This window comes from Monomorium pharaonis, chromosome 8 (genome assembly GCF_013373865.1).
Source record: "Monomorium pharaonis isolate MP-MQ-018 chromosome 8, ASM1337386v2, whole genome shotgun sequence".
NCBI classification, from domain to species: Eukaryota; Metazoa; Arthropoda; class Insecta; order Hymenoptera; family Formicidae; genus Monomorium; species Monomorium pharaonis.
Genome location: NC_050474.1, coordinates 1,307,089 through 1,328,425, shown reverse-complemented (window position 1 = coordinate 1,328,425; position 21,337 = coordinate 1,307,089). Strand labels below are relative to the sequence as shown.

The 21,337-nt window shown below is 36.6% G+C and overlaps 2 protein-coding genes and 2 long non-coding RNA genes across 9 annotated transcripts in view; 2 read left to right on the top strand and 2 right to left on the bottom strand.

Moving 5' to 3' along the window:
• The window catches only part of LOC105840633 (glutamate receptor ionotropic, kainate 2), a 113,923-nt gene extending 103,888 nt beyond the window's left edge, over positions 1-10,035 (top strand). For all 4 annotated transcript variants that reach the window (XM_012687623.3, XM_012687620.3, XM_012687621.3 and 1 more), the window contains 7 exons: positions 2,690-2,947; positions 3,790-3,987; positions 4,557-4,782; positions 5,239-5,403; positions 6,026-6,126; positions 7,036-7,326; positions 8,517-10,035. In XM_012687623.3, coding sequence (XP_012543077.1) covers positions 2,690-2,947; positions 3,790-3,987; positions 4,557-4,782; positions 5,239-5,403; positions 6,026-6,126; positions 7,036-7,326; positions 8,517-8,606 — 1,329 coding nt within the window. In that variant the 3' untranslated portion in view covers positions 8,607-10,035. The remainder of the gene's footprint in view (positions 1-2,689; positions 2,948-3,789; positions 3,988-4,556; positions 4,783-5,238; positions 5,404-6,025; positions 6,127-7,035; positions 7,327-8,516) is intronic.
• LOC114254302 overlaps positions 1-11,706 on the bottom strand; it is a 137,319-nt gene extending 125,613 nt beyond the window's left edge. Inside the window, exon 1 of the long non-coding RNA XR_003625690.2 lies at positions 10,818-11,706. This is a non-coding gene — a long non-coding RNA (uncharacterized LOC114254302). The remainder of the gene's footprint in view (positions 1-10,817) is intronic.
• Positions 11,707-12,008: 302 nt separating this feature from the next.
• On the top strand, positions 12,009-14,127 carry LOC114254222. The gene is made up of 2 exons (XR_004964242.1): positions 12,009-12,707; positions 12,846-14,127. It is a non-coding gene; the product is annotated as an uncharacterized LOC114254222 (long non-coding RNA).
• The window catches only part of LOC105840631 (sestrin-3), a 172,601-nt gene continuing 164,744 nt past the window's right edge, over positions 13,481-21,337 (bottom strand). For all 3 annotated transcript variants that reach the window (XM_028189883.2, XM_036290521.1, XM_028189882.2), the window contains exons 11-12: positions 20,524-20,898; positions 13,481-19,964 (exon numbers count right to left, since the gene is read on the bottom strand). In XM_028189883.2, the coding sequence (XP_028045684.1) occupies positions 19,878-19,964; positions 20,524-20,898 (462 nt within the window). In that variant the 3' untranslated portion in view covers positions 13,481-19,877. The remainder of the gene's footprint in view (positions 19,965-20,523; positions 20,899-21,337) is intronic.

Sequence of the window (21,337 nt, the reverse complement as noted above, 5' to 3'; positions counted from 1 at the left end):
ACGCTATTACGTAGTAATATCGTGACGGTTGACGATGCATTGACGTGTACTAACGTGCATGTTCCCGCGTATAATACGATACAGCATGTGTTGCAAGATCGCAGTTGGGAGAAGCAGACTAATTAGAACCGCTCACGCAAGTGATTGGTACGCGCAAGCGGTTTAATAATCTAAATGTATCATCGATCGGCTGACGCGTCGAATTATTGAACCGATTAATTAAATATTTATCGAACGAGTCGTTTCTTCATCAGTCACTTTTTTCCTCTTTCCATTCTCTCCCTTTTTCCTTTCTCTCTTTCCGCATCGCTCTTTTCCTATATCCATCTCTGCTGCCCTCTTCCCACGAATTTTACCTTGTCACTCGTGAAGCTTTAATTATTCTTGCAGTGTCTCGTGCCGGAAGTTTCTTCCGATTCGCAGATTCTATTCGATCGATTTAAGTACTAACGGAATTTCCCCAAGTTTCGATTCACGCTAAATAATTCGAGATGCTGGAGTTAACTTCCCTTTCTCTCCCCTCCACCACTCCCCCCCCCCCTCTCTCTCTCTCTCTCTCTCTCTCAGGCAGCTGCACTTTATACTGTAACGAACAGCGGCGGAATTCGCTTACTCCAGAGTTAATAATGGCATTGCACGAGGTAACGATACCGACGGAGAAGTTAATTTCTCGAGCTTTTATAATAAAATTTTCGCGACGACGGCACGGTCGACAACGAGACGGTTTGTATCAGGGTCGTTCCTGCCGTTCATCTCTAATTCCTCAATTTACCGCGGCAGGTCCAATTGGACGTTTGGACCGCCAAAATTTACAGAACGGCCATTTCCGATTTTCATCATTATTAATTTTTTCTCTTTTTTATATTAAAGTTAAAGAATCAGCACTTTAAAATGTCAATTATAATTAATGATAGTGATGATAGAAATAAATACAGATAGAATACTAATAGAAATAAATACAATGCCATTATCTTGAGGATCTTCCCACAACGCCAATGCTTAAACTTGGCACGAAATTGTTCGCCTTAGTTCCCGATGGCACAAGCCAACTGCATAATGAAGATAATTAAGCAAATCACCATTATGCTGTCAAGCGGCAGTGACGTGGTAATCTTTCATCGCGATTCGTTGCAGGATTAATTATAAACTACGTATTACACTTGACAGAGTCCTTAGAAGGTTTCTAGGTACTTGTTGAAAGATCAATATTAATACTAATATTAATTAAAATAGATTGTGATACGCGACGATAAGATGGTAAATTGATTGTTTACAAATAATTATAATCGAAAGTAGATCGAACAAATTTCTTATCCTGCGGAATAATTCACTACACGATTACATATCCACCGAAACGGCGAGGCGTGAGAAATCCGATAAGTGGGCCCCTCATAAATTAATTAAAGCGGCGAAGGCTCTCTCGCCACGTTGAGGATGATAGCTTGCCTTTCAATGTAGACTGAAGACTCGTTTTCGCTTAAACGGAATTTTCCTCCGATAGATATAAGAGCGACAGAAAACGCGCGGACATTGACCGGCGCAAGTGCGCTTTCTAATTAATGTAAGGCGATCATTTAATTGCAATTAATGTTGCAGCCGGTAGATGCTTCTATTGCCAAAGCTATCCTTTAATCATCCCATCATTTATCCATTGAAATTCCACACAGCCGTTATGCTTACGATCTATCACGACTCAAATTGCCGAATACGAAATATTCTAATGCAATTCATTAATCGCTAACATTGTGAATTCTTTATGGATTATGAATTCTTCACGGATGTTTATTTTTACAATAGTCGATTATTTCGGTACTTTTACAATGATCTTGTTATTTATTTTCATCGGTAGATGCTTTCTACTACGTTGTTTTTTCATTTCCTCGGAATCAACATTTGCTATTAAGAGCGTTAAATTTTAGATCAGTCAGTTCCACTTGCGCAAAGATTATCAGTGAAAAAACGAAAAATTCAACGCCAGGCATTTAGTAATTATCAAGATATAACGTGAATAAAAAATCATCCAGATCGACATCAATTAATATGCATGTATTGACAATTCGATGGTTTAATAGTCTACGAATTTATCTGGTTTTTTTCTTTATTGTATTTTACCGGTTTAATGTTCAAATATAATGCAACTATAAAAGCCTCAACGATAACTGGAATAATATGAATATGAGCAAGGTAAATTCAGGATATTATATTAAGCAAAGTAATCGATTTCATGATATTACGTTTAATATTAATTAAGATAGCTAATAAGAATTGTTAAATTATCCGTGTAAAATTCCTTCATCATTATACATATCGCTCTAGAATTACACAGAATTAATAACGCTTATTACACCTTTCATATATTCTTTCTCTCCTTTTATGCGTGACAACGAGTGAAGTGCATTTGTTCATTAAAATAAATACTGACTGAATAGTAAAACAAGCTGTGAATGAAAATGTTCAATGATAAATTTTGGGGTAATTTAATTATCTAGTTATTAATGCGGTTATTAAATTTTCTATTTCGATGATAGTCGTTCAATAAATTTTTGGCGCGTGAAAATAATACATGTTCTGCGCGTGTGAATGCTCTGCATTAGGTATATAAAATAATTATTTAAATATTTAAAACTTTTTGAATAGAATTTTGAGCATCGACCAACGACAAGATGTCAAAAGCTTTAATTTCTTACAGGTACCGACCAGTCACCAGGCACGGCTTTTTTCCTTCATGAATCCATTAGCGATCGAGATCTGGCTATACGTTCTGGCGGCGTACGTTTTGGTGTCGGTAACGATGTTTGTCGTGTCGCGATTTAGCCCCTACGAATGGAATAATCCCCACCCGTGTCATCCCGGGCCGGAAATCGTCGAGAATCAGTTCTCCTTAGCGAACAGTTTCTGGTTCACCATCGGAACCCTCATGCAACAGGGCAGCGATCTAAACCCCAAGGTTTGCGTTTGCATACGATGAGTTTCCTTAATATTATTCTGTCATTATGCACGAATTGTAAGGATATTATATTGTATTAATCATTATTAATTTTAATTATCGCTTCTCATATACAAACTTATTAATATCGTTTTCATCTGCAATGTAATATATAATATATATAATTCATGAAATAACTCCTTTGTTTTAAGCGTCCATTAGATCGTCATAGGCTAATAGTATTATATAGTTCAAGTCATTTGATATTAATCGAAATAACACGAATAATCTTGAAACGCTAACATTTCAGCAATTCTCATAGTATTATAAACATTGTATATATCTTCCAACATTAATTTTATTATTTATAACTAAATTTCTATTCTAATTACACGTACTGTGTACCTCTATTTAAAAAGTGATTGTTCGATATATTTTATTATCAAATACTTCCGCGATAATGCTTCGCAATTTTCTCAGCAAAGAAAGCGAACGTTCCTACTTGAGAAATCTCCGCCTTTCATTTGCCGGCTTCAGCTTTCGAATTAGTTTTCAAAGCTGAGAATTTATTCAAGAATCTATTCAAGGAAATGAAACACGTAAATCCGTAGAATGTCTGAAAGATATATTAAGAACATAAAAAGAAGTATCGGAGTATTTTCATCATAATAAGGAATTAACGTTACTACAATTTGAAGGCGTTATTACGAGGAGCTAGACACTTTGCTATCAAATTACAAGACGGTGCCATAATAATATAATATCATGACAATTAAGATCACCGTTAAGCAATTCAACTTTACAATACACATGCACATTATTGCTTGATGGTAAAATTAATACTAAAATTAATACTTTATCAGGCTACGAGCACGCGTATCGTGGGTGGCATATGGTGGTTCTTCACCCTCATCATTATTGCGTCATACACCGCGAATTTAGCAGCTTTCCTTACGGTGGAAAGAATGATCACGCCGATAGAGAACGCCGAAGATCTCGCTAGTCAGACGGACATCACGTACGGAACTCTCGATAGCGGAAGCACGATGACTTTTTTCAGGGTGATTAATATTTTATTATTTATTTCCGTGTGAAATCTGCTAGTAAAGTAATACTCTCTCCTATTAAAGTAAAATATTCTAACATCTCTATTCTAACATCTCTATAATGTTATTCTGTAAAAATACTTTCCCTTTCACACTGTCGTATAAATTAACTAGCATATTAATATAAATATAAAAATAATAAAGTGTTTTTTTAATGGCGAGAACTTATTCAGGTTATATGTAAATGCAGCCTTGTAATACTGTGTTAATATCCCTACACGAATTTATGTCCAATTTATGGTCTGTTAATAACCAGGTAACGATTGCACGCGATTCAGCCGCGCAAGCGATATGAAAATAATTATTTTGCAATTATTCCGCTCACGTGGGGTTAGAGTTTTAATCATATCGCATCTTTTGCGACAGTTTATCGAAATTTTCCTGTTGGCAATTAATTACAAAATAATATTTATCAATATGCGAAATTTATAATCCAGAATGTTGCTAAACACCGGTTATCATGGTATTGAATTAATGACGATAATAAAATTGAATTTTCTACGTTTCTCTAATCTCAATTTAAGGATTCAATGATCGAGACGTACAAAAAGATGTGGAGATTCATGGAGAATAAGAAGCCATCAGTGTTCGTTTCAACGTACGAAGAGGGTATCCAGAGAGTTCTTCAAGGCGATTATGCCTTTCTAATGGAGTCGACCATGCTGGATTACATTGTCCAGAGGGATTGTAATCTCACACAAATTGGTGGTCTGCTGGACACTAAGGGATATGGAATCGCTACGCCTATGGGTACACTATTACGCTGAGCAATATCTATTTTTATTTCAAGTCTCTATATATTTTGCACAGTCCAATTTGTAAAACTTATCGAATAACACGGTTATTATGAAAGAAACAATTTCAATATTTTTTTAAAAGATGAACAATGTGTAACTGAAAAATAAAAAATGTTTAGATTTAAACCGTTATTTATCATTTATTTATCAGTATCAAAATGTTTACTTAATACACTAAGAAAAAAATGTTAATTTGACTAAATATTCCAACTAAGTTAAATTTTGTCTATTCAAGTATTTATATATTTTAATGAAGTATATAAATATTTGAATTGAAATTTTTGCATTTAAGTTAAACGCATAAACTCTTGAATAAACTGACAAAATTTTAATTTAGTTTGAAAATTTTATCAAATCAACAATACCTTTTTCTCAGTGTAGCGCTTAAAATTTCCGAATAATTCCACAGGCTCACCCTGGCGAGATAAGATATCTCTAGCAATTCTGGAATTGCAAGAGAAAGGCGAAATTCAGATCCTGTATGACAAATGGTGGAAGAGTCCCGGGGATACTTGCATTAGAACGGAAAAGGGAAAGGAGAATAAAGCCAACTCTCTAGGCGTCGACAACATAGGTGAGCGTCTTTCTCAGAGAATAGCGTGTAAACTCTGAATTATACACACCATGAGTTTCTTCGGTAAAGTCACAACACAGAAGTTCCCTTTTATAGTTGCAAACATTTCTCATTATCTTTTTTGGTTTATTATTCTTATAAAAAGGAGAATCTTGAAACAAGTGTAATTTTAATGAAAATAAATCGTAAAACGAGATTCCTAATCTAAATTTAAATACACGTCCTTCAATAAAATCCTTTGAAGGATTATTTGATTTTTGCATGCGTGCAATTTGTACATTCTAAATTGTTTTAATTTACTTATTTAATTTATACATTTAAAAAACTATTCTTTTTTTTACATGGAAAGAACGGTTTTACTAAAGTATCTAAAAATTTAACTGGATATAAATCTGAAAATAATTGTGTAAGACGTTCAAACATGATAAACTAAAAAATACAAAATTTTTTGACATTTTAGCTACCTTTACAAGTGTACACAATAATTTTGATGGTCCAACAAAATTATTTCCAGAACTGTATCAGCTAAATTTTTTTTAACACTTCAGCAGAACCATTCTTCCTAAAATTATTTATCAATGTCTTATATATTTATTTGAAAATCCGCGTGCTCTATATCTAGGAGGAGTTTTCGTGGTTTTGTTGTGCGGCCTGGCATTCGCCGTACTCATAGCGATTTTCGAATTTTGCTACAATTCCAGAAGGAATGCACCGGCGGAACGGGTAAGTGCGTCGAAAGCCAAATGCTGAAATTAATTTCAGTAAATCATCAGCACGTTGACGTTGCACGATTCTGTTCACCGATATTCAAATTTTCATCAAGGGCGACCGATCGCATTTAATTCTCAAATCACTTTTCATCGGTTTGTGTTTGCTAATTATTAGAACTTTAATAAATTTTATCAACTTTGAGAGATATGTGTGCATGTGTGACTGTATGCGTAAGCATTGCATGATACATTTTTTGAACTTTGTTTCATCGCTACATCATGGATTTCACCGTATCAGCATGAGCTCATCGTCCATTGAAGCATGCCGCTCGACTGCAAGCATCCCAAACACAGTTGCGAAAAAAGGTCCGTTTTGCCAGCGAGAAAGTTTTTTAGGAATTTGTTTGCTTTAACAAGAACCGCGCTTTCTAAAACTTTACGTTTAAATAACACGTACGCGGGTGTCACAAAGATATCGCTGATAATTTTCTACCATACGTCATGATACAAGAGATGTCCTAGTATTAGCAAAAAATAAAAATTTATAATATATTAATTAATTCTTGCTATAGCAAGTATATCTGAAAAAGTCAAAATCTTTTTTATTTTAAAATTTAATATTTTGAAAAGCTTGAAGTTACATAATTTTATTTAAAGAAAGAAATTCCTACTTCGCTTCTTCACGTTGAAAATTAATTATTTATTACTTCGCTTATCTTCGCTTTTATATCTCTTCAATAATTCATAATAATTCTGCTTTGAAAAAAATTCACGAAACAAAGTTAAATGTACCATTTAATTCTTGCTAATTTTAGAACATTTTCCGTATAATATTTTAATATGCGTATTTTAAATTTTATTTTAAATAATCGCATCATTAACACGCGAGTAATGCTAATGTCGTTATGAACTGCTGATGTAGCAAAGGCCTCCAGTCCCGTCGACGCCTACCTCCGGTTCCCTTCAGGGAATTTCTCAGGTTGTGCAACAGCAGCAGCAGCAGCAGCAACAACAACAGTGCCAACAGCAACATCAGCAGCAACCGAATCAACAAGAGTCGCTCTGCTCGGAGATGGCACGCGAGCTCTGCCGCGCCTTACGTTGCCGCGCGTCGTCTCGACGGCGGCGTACTTGCGACAAATGTTCTACGCACGTGATCGGCTATCCGCCGGACAATCCCACTGCCACCCCCGTAAACGGAATGAGATCCCAGGTAACGGCTGTCTCGTCCCGTCCCCCATTATTAATCTACAAGCTTATTTTTCATTTGCATTTCAACGCAAATTAAATAAAGCTCATTGTTTTTCTAATCAAGACTGCAAAGTAGGTATCTTTTGTAAGTAAAAATGTATCTAGACTATTCATATCTAAAATATGTAAGAAAACATAACGTTCATAATTATTCACGAAAATTTCTCTGCAATTTTACTTGTCACGAAAATTCGCAATGTAACTAAAAATCCACAAGCTAAAAAGTTATCAAACGTGACACGTTTTTCAGATGATTCAAGAAAAACTACAAATAGAAATCCAAGATATTTATAATCCGATCTTATTTTTAATATCGTCTTAAATGCAGTCTCAAGCTATCATACATTTTATTGGCTGGATGAAATCTTTTAATTAAAAGATTAATTAAGATCAAGCTTAAAATAATCTCTATAAGATTGGATTATAAATACTACCTAAGAGCCTGTGATGAAGTTCTTGAATTATCACTTCTCAAACCGATGTCCTTAACTTTTACCCGAAATCAATTTTACACATCATAATTTTATTCCGGAGAAAAGTTTCACTTTCTGCCATATTATTCACTTCTAATTTATATTCACCGACCTTTTTATACGCTCACGTTCATTAAACTTACAATTGCATTCAAATGTTCTTTAATTAACATGTATCCGACAAGCGGATTTATTTCCCCGAGCGTCACGACGGGCACGAAATTTATTATCTCTTCATTTCTCCTTACGAATAATTCGGTAGTACAATATAGAAAATTTACTAGAGAGATAAAAATATTGACGGAATTCAATGACTATTTCAAAATGACGGAGGAGTCGGAGGAAATTAGAACATGTGCTTCTCGAAGCTTCGAAAATTTATCGAAGATTATTAAGAGAGTATAACACAACAGGAGGAAGAAGAGGGCATCGGAAAGTAACGTTTTGCGGATTAAATATGCTTTAAAAAATTGAATTGAAATAATAAAATAAAATAACTTGGAAGTAGTCATTTAAAATTCGAGACATTAATAAAATAATGTATAAAACCTCTGATATTCTTTGCAATATCATCTTGACATTCCGATTTCCGTAAATTTCATACAGGCGTTACCTATGCAACTGATACAATTTACATACACACATACACACATGTAATCATTATGTAATTGTGTTACAGAGAAGCAGCCTGGCTGTACCCGTAGTCGAACTGCCTCCACACATCCATATGCATCATCACGCACCGCCGCACGACTATGACGGCAATTAGAGGGACGTTATTAGCAAGACCAGAACGTTATCGTAACCGGGAACAAGTACAAAGCGTCTCACGAAAAGCAATTACGATCGATTTGTCGATAGATTTCCGTCGACAATGTCGGAATTCGCCCAGTAGACATGTGTTTGCACAATATTAACAAAAAGAAAAAGTTCGTCGTCGATATTTCACGATTACGAAGAAAGAGCTTAAAAAGTATTTGTAAAGCAACGCGTGTGCCGCTTTTCCGCACATTTGATAAATCCGTCGAAAGATCGACGCTATATATCGAACTTAATTGATAAAATGGTGTAACGTCGTTCTAAAGTGATTTTTCTCGTAGCCGCGAGTTTTGTACGATTAATCAATCCGCAGGACAGTATAATCGTCTGAGAGGCCAAGGGTCCGTCGCTTTATTCGCCACTTTAGAAAGTATTCAAATACGTTGAGGTAACGTGATTTAATACTACCGGGAGAGAGAGACATCGGAGAAAAATCTTAAATTAAAAAGTTACGATCAGCTCGCATGCATATTAATTCTTGGCGAAAGAAATTTTTCTTCGGTGCAGTGCGATCGAGATTGACATTATCAAGATCAACGAGTTAAGCACTTAAAAAAGTTAATGCTATTTCACAGCGACGTACGTTTTAACGTAATAACTAAATACTTCGCGTGAATGAACCGTGAATTTTTTTTATCCCCAACAAAATTGTGTTTTCATATAAAAATTCTTGTATACCGCGATCTTTACACGAGCATATAAGTGTAACAAACAATGTACAAAATGAAGAGAGATATTTTTTCCATACTCTTCTTCGGAGGTTTTTTTTTTTCTCGAAACAAGTAGAACTTCTCTAGCGAAATAGTTCCCCCTAAAATTATTTTCCTTTATCTCATAGAATTTCTTTTTATGTCGCGTCTTCAGTTGTCGTAAAGCGATTCTCGTGAGATAAGAGTCCAGACGCCCTCACGTCCTAATTCTAATTTAACCGACATCAGTTCGATCGAGAGTAGTACGTTGAACTAACGACAGACGATAAACGATCCTTCCGTCCTGCGCCCGTAGAACCGAACCGATAAAATATCTACGATGGCGATCACCGATATCTCTAACGATTTCTTCGAGCACGTTCACGCTACTCTCGCACGAAATCTAACGTTCGATCCATGCACAGAACAACCTTTCGACACGCTCCATAAGTGCGTTCTCTTTTTACGAGAGGCTGTCTAAAAGTGTAATTGTACACGCAAAGTATTCTGTAAATATCGCCGCAAAGAAAGCAGCAGTGAGAATTTCGTAATGGGACTATTTTATGCAAATGTGGCTGAGAGTGAGTAATCGTTAGCGCTAATCGAGTACAACTTAGACGTTTGGTGTCATGTAACGTGTGCTGTAATATGCTGATAACCGATGAATAAATGTACGATGAGAGAACGCGATCATTGTCTTCTTTTTAATCCTTTTCAAACCATAATCACTATCCGTAGCTTTAAGAAATAGTTGAAATTAGCGGAAGAATGTATACTATGGTGAATTTTATTTTAATTTTTAAATTTTAACTCGCAAAGAAAGGTCACGCTCTACTCTTCACCAATTTTTATGACATTTGATCAAAATTAGCAAATTCAATATAATAAATATCAAAACTTAAAAATGTCCAAATATTTGCACAAATTTATATATAGATAAAAATTAAATCATGTTTAAATTTGAGCAAAGAGTGTGTAAAGATTTTTCATATACACATCCTATGTTTAATTATGAATATTTTGTTGGTTAAAGCCAACACCAAAAAAGCCTCTTTAAGGTGATTGAAAGTTGTAACAACACATTTAATTTTGATTGCAATCAAACTGTTGACGCTCAAGCATGAAGCGTCGACTTTTTCATATAATATAAAATGCAATATAATATTGCAATCATATTTTTCACATTTTCCAGATAATGTATTTCTAATATTCTAACATCAGTTACCGACAAAATTTTGCAAAACGTGTCAATTCCCGTTTTCTTTTTATCGAGAAATATACAAAATAGAATCAACTTGGAATAAAATATAAAATATGTTCTCAAAGTGAAAAGATTATGATCGTATCTATTACTTTCTAATAACTCGAGATACTCGAGTTTACGATACGAATCGACGCAAAAACGGTTATAGTGCTGCCATCTGTGTGGCAGCTTCTACAGCTTTATCGATAACGCAATAAAAAGCACTTACCATTCCCCGTTGACGGTCCCGCATCGATGCTGACCACTAGCGTCGCCACAATTCTCGATCTCCATCACTTGCTCCGTCGTTGGCGAATCGTTGGAGTATCCGCTCGTGCACAACACACCACAATAAATGTCCACTATACGTGTCTTGCTGCTATCCCATTATGTTATTTTGTTATGAGTCACAGGGCGATTTTCGCGCGCAAAAACACACTGTGTTTCCGACTCCCGAAGAAACGCGGAGCACATCCGATCGTTCGAGTCTACGACGGAGTTTATGTACCGCCGTCCGATCGGAAATATCGCGGGCATAATTACCTACCGGGGCAATCGAGCCATACGAGACACGCCGATCATCACGACGACGTTCAACAAACGGCGAATGCACACGGCACACTTCGTCCGACAGATCTCAATCCCGACTGGTCGCGCGTCGGTTTGAAAGGCAGCCCGCCATTTTCACCGTAAAGTCGCGAAGTCTGGCCGACCGACGCCTCAGCACCAGCGGGACTGGCGATCCAACGCACGGTCCGCCGAATGCGTCGCGACGCTTCGCTTGGCGATTAGATCGCGATGCTCGTTTTCGAGAGAGGTCTCGCGAGAGCGTGAAATCGCGGCGAATTCGAGCTCCGAAGCTCCGAGTCGCCGCGACGCGTAAACGACACTTGCCACTTGCTGCACACTGCACACCGCGTACTGCCGACGCGTTCTTCCGCGAGGCACCCTTGCTCGGCTGCGCCACGAACGAGCTCGCGAACATGCGACGTTATCTCTCGGTTTATCCCGACGACGTTTACTACGACGACGGCGATCAGATCGTCGCTAAAACTACGTCGGGAACACGGAAAACACGAGTGAACGACTGCTCCCGGAGTCCAACCGCCGTGTGTCGACGCGACGCTTTTGATTGGCCGGATTTGAAATGGTTGAGAATCTCGAAGTGACGCAGCGGCGAGCCAATCGGAGTCGGCCGGTCCGCTTGCGATTATCGAAGTATCGCGATTGTATCGTAACGAGTCTACCTTCCAAGAAATCGTAAAATGGCCGTCTAAATATGATATTTAAACGGACAGTGATCGCCAAGTTCGAAATATCGAAGTGTCGATGACGAAATTGGCCATTATACCCGAGCTTTCATGTCGCGAGCAAAATTCCTGAAGGGATTAGCTAGGATTCTAAGGTATTTTCAATACTTTACTTGGAGAAATCCTTTGCGATATGAATGACAATAGCTGATCGCGAATAAAATGTATGTAGGAATTGAGGCATGAGATGGCTAGATGACGGATAGTGAAAAAAAGTCGTAAAAAAGATGTGCATGCTGTCTGAGCGGTTTTCGTATAATGCGGCATAATGTGTCATATAGCGCGATAGATTTTCCATTAGGTTTTCGCGTAATTCGCAACGATGCAGCATGATACATCTCGATACATCTGTTGTGCGCAACCAGTAATTTAAGAACAGCTAAATTATGCAACTCATGTATCAGGGTGCATCGTTGTGAATTTAACAACGCAACCATAGATCGCGAAGCGTGTTCATGTCGCTACGATTCGTCGGTGTGACAGGTTTATTAACCTAACCTGAACATTTGTTTTTTACTAAACTTTAACGATTAATATCTCGTTTCGCGAGGCAGAAGAACACTTTTTTCTGCCAAATTCGCTCGAGTCATGCAAAAATGCATTGAATAAGCATAGTTTCATCGTTATTTGCACTAGTGTAACTAAATTGAATAATTACCATGGAGAATAATTTTATTAAAAAGTCACAGCAATGGTGATAGATTATTATTTCGATATCCACATATACATATTAATCATGTAAGGGATTTGGATCAATATACAAACGAAAAAATCCTTATTCGTTGATCAATGTGGAAGATTTATTACAGGTTCTTTTTTATCTAAGCTAAATAACGTTTGCAAACATTTTTTTAAACACAGTTAAATTGTGAAAATGTGTGTCTACACACACACACATATATATTTATATATACAATAATTATAATAATTTTTTTATTTCTTTCCAGATAGTCTGCAGTTTCCAACGTTAAACGTAAGTAGTGGAAATTTAACTGATTATATATAATTACCACTGAGTAGTGGTAATTCAACTGATGAAGTTTTACTCTATTTACTGTAAGTAAAACCAGAATTATGTGATCAAAAATTTGAATTAAAAGTTAACGACGTTCGTTTTGTTGGACATATATCCCCATACTTGACCATGAATTTTATTAATTGTAATCAACAACAAATTCTTTTTGAGGGGATTGAAAATTGTAACAGCATATTTAATTTTTAATGCAACTATGTAATAGTATATATTTATGCGTATACAGAGATTTTCATTTAATTCATTACTTCTTAAATCTTATTCAAAGGACTAATCCTAAGTACTTGATAGGCTTCTCTAACATTGCTGCAAATTTGATCAAAATCTATGAAGAGTAAAGTGCTGTTCTTAATTTTAAAATTGATTGCATAAAGATTAAAAGCTGTTTAGGAACTATCTTCTAATACTACTAAAGAATAGCGCATTTTAGCGGCGATTTCATTCTTAAATATAAAATGAGATAAAGAATACAGAAACCATCTCTGTTGATTTTTTTTATATAACATCATTTATTAAGGGATAAAATAAATGACAAATAACATATCTCACTTATATGAAACTATAATATTTCTTAGTGTTCATTATTTGTTATGATATAAAAGAAATCACATCATATACGACCCTCTCCCCCAGGCCGCGCATGCGGCGATGATCGCTCGAGTCTTACATATCCAATACAATACGGAACCGACAATCTTCCGCTTATCGCCGGAGAACACACAAAACAACGAAAATTCCATGAATCTCTCAAAAGAGATCGCGAGCTCGCGAGGCGGACCATGATAAGATTAGGCTACGACCGCGATGCTTAATCGAATCAACATGACCGAGATGTTACAGCGAGCTTCGCGAATAAGGAATTCCTTCTGACCTAACTCTTTTTTCCGGAATCTCTTCCTCGTCGATGACACCGATGGACTACTATTACAAAGCGTGTTTTTCAGTCGCTTTTCGATAGCTCGAGATCTAAATCTTAGAGCACAAAATGAGAAAAAAATGTTCTTTCGCTTTTTCAACGCTCTAGATCCAATTACCAAGGTGTTGATATACATTCGAATAAATACCTTCGTGATAACATTCTGTTTGATCATCTAAAATGGGGGAAAAGGGTCTAGTCAAATCACTTGTAATTATCACACAATCATTCTCGATACGGTGGCATGTACTATTTTAATATGCTTTTTGTGACTTTCGGAGGTGGACCGTTCTTTCTCGGCTACGCATAACTTGTGCACTTCTCTCTCTCTCACTCTCTCTCGCTCTCGCTCTTTCTATCTTTGGGAGTTTAAACTTATTCGAGACAATTAAACGACGAATTTAGAGCCGATTCTACATGTACATACATATATACTCCTTATCTTTTTCAAAATGTTTCCTTTTACTCGCGCATCACCTTGCTTTTCTTTTCGACAATTTTTCTCTTTCTCCACACTCGTCCACCTCCAGGATTCTCACTTTAAACCTTACAGAGGCATCAACTCGACTCAAAATTCCGACTCGCTCTGCCACGCGTGTTCAAGAGAGAAACAGCAATGAATAAAAGTCAAACGAAAAAGTAAAGCACGACCAGACACACGGAGCATCAAAACTCAGACAATGCAAATAACTAATACCTCTTTTAGATATTCAAAATATTTAAATTATAAAAATCCCGTTTTCGAGTATGTTGGCGACGATTGTATATTTCGCTATGTGAAAATCAGAAATCTCAATGCCCCATTTTTTACTCAATGTCTGATCGCACTCTGCTTTCACTTAATCGTACATAAAATTCTCGATTTCTTTCACACTTACTTCCTCACTCTACCTGCTCCTTCCCATTCTCTCTCTTCCTCTCTCTACTCTCTATCATGCCTCTTAGAATTATCGCGAAATTATAATTCGCCCAGATGTGTCACCCGCTGCAATGGCATTCACGTACAGCTTCGACGAGAATCTCTCGTGTTTCTCGGTTTTCAAGAGAAACGAACAAAGAAGAAAGATATGGAGTAGGACGTCGTCTATACTTGTTACACAACGTCCTTCTCGTTACAACGACGATTCTCTTTTTCTCTACAAGCTTCGCGCGTTATTCCTCCTTTCTCTTTTTGCCTCTCCTTCTCACTATCTTTCTCTCTCTCTTCCTCTCCCTGGCGCGCGCGATTATTATATTATGAGATCAATCTACGCATACAATTATCGTGAACATGCTGTATTCGTTAACGTTCTCCCCTAACGATCAATTTTCATCTCATGATTCGCTGATCGTAAAATAAACAACTGCGAATAATGACGAAAATTAACGAAAGCGAAGAGATAAAACAAGAAGATAGAAATTAAAAAATAAAAGCTCAAGATTAGCATGTCATTAAAAAAATAAAATTAACAATAGATAATAGTGTTGAATAAATAAAAATAGAAATAAATAAAAAAAAAGCTACAAAATAGAAGTTAAAAAGAAAAAAAGGGAAAAAAAGGAAAAGAAAGTTAGAAAGAACAGAAGGAAGGTAGAACTACGATTTCCTAACACGTAGCTCTTTTCGGATCATGTTAAATGAGTAGATCTTAAGTAAAATTTCATTTTTTTTTACGCAACCGAATGTATTAAAAACACATTGTTATTAATTTCATATAAAATCCGAAAGTTAACATAGCTCTCGATGTGCCGATACGATTTTCGGCAAAAGTGTTCTCGCGTTTTTGAGAGCATCACGATGTAACTATCCTAAAACGCTTAAACAAGATATTGCGATAATTAACGAACATTCATTCATTGGCGGATTGCGCCGGAAATACATGCACATTAAATCCTACATTAGTATTCGCTTAATAAAAAAAGAATCACGTGAATTATTATGAATGTGGAAAATCGTGAAACTTACTATCTAAATACGTGAAGAGAATTTAATTTTCCGCAAATATTCGAACATAAAGGTGATCAAATATAATAAAATATCCGCGATTAAAATATTTCGAACATATGTATTAGTGCAGAATAGAATACGTTTTTTTTCTAATCTTGTGTTAATATATTATATAATTTAGATAACATTATTAAAATTCAGATGATCACAATGATACTTGTTACATATCTCTTTGGTTTCAACTGTGTGGGGTTTTCGTGTCGTAAATTTAATTTAAAAAAACGATATACCACAAAATCCAATAATCAATATTAATCTTTGATGATTCGACAACGGCATACGAGTCCTTACGAAAAAAATAAGATTTATCCAGAGTTCTCTAAGCTTATCAATTGCGAACAAGCTCGTATAAATCATTGAATAAATGAGATAAATAGATAAATAGATATATAAGTAGAAATGAAAGAAAGAAGAAGCTAAAGAGAGTTTTCGAAATAAAGCTTAAAATAATTTAAAAAAGAAAGAGAGAGAGAAAAAAAACTGAAAATACTGTCATTGGCATGACGAACTGCGAGTGTTTGTCGCATTGGGTCGCAAAACCGTGTTACTCTTTCTTTGTTGTCACTCGCAAGATACGTTTACACAAAGCGAAGAGAGAAAAAGTTCGATCGCCAAAAAGTTATTGGTTCTGTCGATTTGACTGTTCCATTCTGACGAAATGAACTATAAGCGACGCAACTGTTTCTTCATTCTATTTTAAACTTTTGGTGTGATATGTGGAGACGTCGCCTAAAGAAAAAGGAAACGCGTCGCTCTGTTGGTCGAAAGGTCTCGCTGTTACTATTAATTTTGGTTCCGTTTCATTCGGACGACCCATGCGTGTTTCTGCGTGCGTACGTGCGTTTACGCTTATGCGCGGAATCGTACTTTGGAACGCGATTTTGCTTCATCGAAACATTCGCCACCGGAGTGAGAAACGATATTCGCTTACCAGTAGACTAGATGAGTATGGTCAACGATGGTAAAATCGATGTAAATCTCGGCAAATACAGATATTAAGTTGGGAATTGTTAATTAAACGTAGAAGAGTTTATAAAAATTTTCATAAGAGTTTAAACGGTGGAATTTCATTAAAATTTTAATATTTTATAGAAAAGAGAATTTTTCTGCTCTATATTATATCACATATTAAATAAAAAAATTATGTAATGCATTGTGTATACATATGTATACACATCATATACACATATATATTCTTCATGTATATAAGTATCGAATAAATTCAATATATACATATATACAAATTTATACGTATGTGTATGTGTATGCATATATTTTGTTTACTTATTTATTTACTGAAAACACTATTTTATCTAACCTTTTGTATAAAACCTTTTGTATAAAATATGTTCAATATATGTATATATTGTATATTGAAAAAATATATATATTATGTATATAAGACACATATTGAACATACTTTATATTTATGCATAAATAAAAAATTTCTTTTTGCAATCTCAAGACTCGAATTATTATAATTAACTAAAAACTGCACCAATTTTAATTTTCAGCCACGGATATTTTTGCTCATTGTGTGCCACTTACAGTCGATCGTTGAATCGAGATCAAAGGATCGTTTACAGAAAACAAGTTCGCATTCCAAAGTACTGATTATCATGTCATTGAAACGCGTGCAAATAAATCGATTATCTGAGACGCGGCCGCACATACGCACGCATAGTTATATAATAAAGAGACACCCTAATTACAAACACTACAGGTAGAATCATCAAACTTCCAGTTACGTGCGCATTTTAATACACACTCGCCACGCGCAACACTCTCTCCCTCTCGCTCTCCCTCCCTTTCTTACGCCGAGTTAATCGTAAATATGCGTATATATGTATCTATATATATATACATATATATATATTCGCTTTTTTATGTGTATGTGTGTATACATATATATAGATATATGCGATCACAGAACACGTATATTTCGCGTGTAATAGTTGTGCCACGTTCTTTTTCCGCGTATATATGTGTATGTCCACACGTATGTGTATGTGTGTGTGTGTGTGTGTTTTGCGTGTCTGTATTACCTTAACAATCTATTATAAGAATTTGATTTGTTTAAACAGCCTCTCCTCGATTCTCCTCGCATACAACACTTTACCACCAAACGAACGGCGTCCCCGCACGATCGCAATCAATCGCCGAAGAAGGGACTTCGTCAGTCGTGCATCGCAATTTTTGTCGTTTTATCAAGCTTTCTTTCTCTCTCACTCTTTCTCTCTTTCTTTCCTTTCGATATAGTGTTTTATTAGAACGCTACGCCGAAGGCATTGAAATTCGTTGATAAGCGCCCTCACGCGCGCGCGTAATATCGGGCGTCGAGAAATTGGTGTTCTCGTGGAATCGATCAAATTCTATCAGTGGCGCACGCAAAACTCGGATAGTCCTGAACCACGTTCTCCAAGCTACACTTCTTTTCTCCTTTTTCATCTGTAAAAGTGATCGCAGCGGATACAACGGTCTTTTTTCTTTTGACACACCAAACAAATCTCCCTCTCGAGTAGAGCTTGACGGAAACACGACTTCTCATTGTTAATCTCAAGATTAGCAGCCTAGACTTAGTGGTGCATGGGTCAAAGCGAGCTTGCGACGCCTTTCGGCTATACGATAGCAGCGCATCATCCCTCGATAAATAAACACAGCCGATAGGCATTGCTTCTCTCTGCGGTCGCGTGCACGCGTCATCGTAACGTTATGACATGACTATACACGTGCACGAAGCCGTGGATCGCTACTATAGTCTAATGTTTGCTCGATACACGCATATAATGAATGGTAGTAAATAAAGTACCATTTTATGTTAGCTTTCACGAGATAGGGATCGTCGAAATGAAAAAATTAAAAAAACGCATTACATTCAAATACATATACACAGAGCGCGAAAGATGATCCTTCGGCTCGAAGTTTCGATAACCGAGACGCGTGGCGCGCACCACAAGAACGAGAACTCAAAGAAGTCGAGTCAAATTGAATTCGAGGCAAAGATAATCCGGACAAGATCGCGGAATTAGAGTTAATAGATTTCTTAATTTAGCCTTACGATTAATTTTTCACTTCTCAGCAAGCCATCCGGCATAAAGGGAGAAACAAAAATGTCGCGCGGAGCTACAAGAACTTTTTTTTACTTGCTTGATGATACGAGTGTACTGTTGCGATGATGCGTTTTCGGTGAATCGCGCATAAGATCAAAATTGCAAACGCAAATAAGAAGAGTGTACGCACGTATATGTTTGTGTGTATGTGTACATGTGTGTATGTATAGAGTTAAAAGCGCAACTCGAAAGCTTCTAACAGGCGAGAGCAAACTTTTTTTAAACAGATCTGAAACATAAACGAAACGCACAAATAACAGTCTGCTACGATGTCGAACGTAGAAAAATACAAGTGTCTATGTACAAAACAAATTATAAATCTTTCCTCTTCTTGTCATGTCTCCCTGTCTGTACGCACACAATCTCTACCTCCATTTTTATGATCTCTTCCTTTCACGGATCTCCTTCCGAACACGCACAATGTAAAAGCACTCCATTCGTTAAGAACTTATATTTTATTGCGCGAATAAACGGAACTGTGGAACATATAATCGACGTGTTCGTGAACCGCTCGAGGAACAAAGACGCATTGATCTCGTCATTAAAGCGCCATCGGATGAAAAATCGCGCCAAGAGCGCAGCTGAATGGCCAAATATTACGTTCTTGTTTTCCCTCCGCAATCAGCAACTTCTTTTCTTTTTCTTGCTCTTCCTCTATCGCCTTTTTCAGCACTCGCTGAAGAACCGCGATTGCTCGCTATCTCGTCACGATTCACGAGTCGACGATGAAGCGGCCTTATGATAGCGCGCGTGCAAGTATGTATGTGATGTTCTGTAGAAGACTCGATGATATCGCGCTCGCATGTTCCGTCCATGCCGTGCGCGCAAAGTCGGCGAATCTACGGCACGGAGCGCGACGCGAGAAAACAAATCGACGACAAACTGCAGACTGACAGACAGCAGACAAACGAGGGAGCAACGCGGAACTTCGCTTTAGGTCATATACCGCATCACTGCACGAAGGGCATACAGCAATTCTGCTTGCATGCGAGCCTCTAAAATCATCAGGTTCACGTGGACCTGGAAAACAAAAGAAAAAAGCAATATTCAGTAATGTCTAACGGGGTCTCGTTTCTTCGCCGCTTTCGTTTATGCGAGCATAAATTTTTATTTCTTGTTTCATTCGTGATAAAAGTCTTATCACAGATGTTAAATGGTTAATTTTATATGCATAATGCATTTCGTGCGAACTAATCTTAACTTTCTATCGCAAGACTGGTAGTAATTATTTTTAGCCGAACAATGTCAAGTATTTTATATTTAACACATCTAACTTGTAAACTAATTTACATAAATTCCTATTCATTTAAATTTCTGTAAGATTTATTTCCTAAAGGTAGGAAATGCAACCTTATTGCAATATAATTGAAGAGCTTTAAATTTAGAAAAAAACAAACATCCATTTTTTATTATGTAGATTTTTTTGTTTTTACAGGAAATGCTTCAATTGTATATGTTTCGATCAAAATTACTTATTTTTAAAAGATATTTGTAATTTTAAGAAAACATCTTTTGTTTTTCAATAAAATAATTTGAATCGGGTCGGAGATTACACAATTTGGAAGATATTTGCACCTACCTTTTCACTGTGTTTGAATTCCCTCATGACACGATCGTAATCCCTTTTTGTGACGCGCTCCGGATAGCAAACGGCGCTTTTGATGAAGGTTTTCAGGCTACGCTCGAGCAATTGATTCACCTCATTGTAATCGTAATCATCGTGCCTGATGCCGAACATACATTGTATATAGTTCCAGATCGCCCGTCTGAAGCGCGATGTGTCGACCTTGTTGTGCGTGCCCATTGTATAATACGTCAAATTGTACGCGGTCTTGAATTTGTCATCGAGGAGATTACCGACGTCATTGTATAGGCGATTCACTAAAGAGTAACCGTGATCATCCCAGGAATAGTCCTGGACGCGAAAGGTCGGTATGTCGTTCAGCTGACCGCGCTAGAAGAAGATGGAAAAAATGGACTTGGTAAAACGAGTTTGATAAACAAGAAAGAACTCAAACGATAAAAAGTAATCGAAAGAGACGTAAAAAAATTTATATTAAGAAACGAAGGATATATATATATATATATATATATATATATATATATATATATATGTATTATAGCAACCGGCGAAGCGACTTTTCTCATTATCACGCGCATTAACGCGTGGCGTAAGCAGCGCTGTGCCCCGCCTTCGTAGCCTATCTTAAGTCAGCCAATACACAACGTCGTCGCGCGGTAAATATTCATAGTAGTTACACGAACGAAGCCGTAAGCCGACGCGCGCGGAGTGCAGGCAGCCAGCTTAAATATTCATGGATGAGCCACACGCTACCTTGGAATATCGTCTTTCTCTCTCTCTCTCTCTCTTTCCCTCTCCCTCTCTTTCGGCT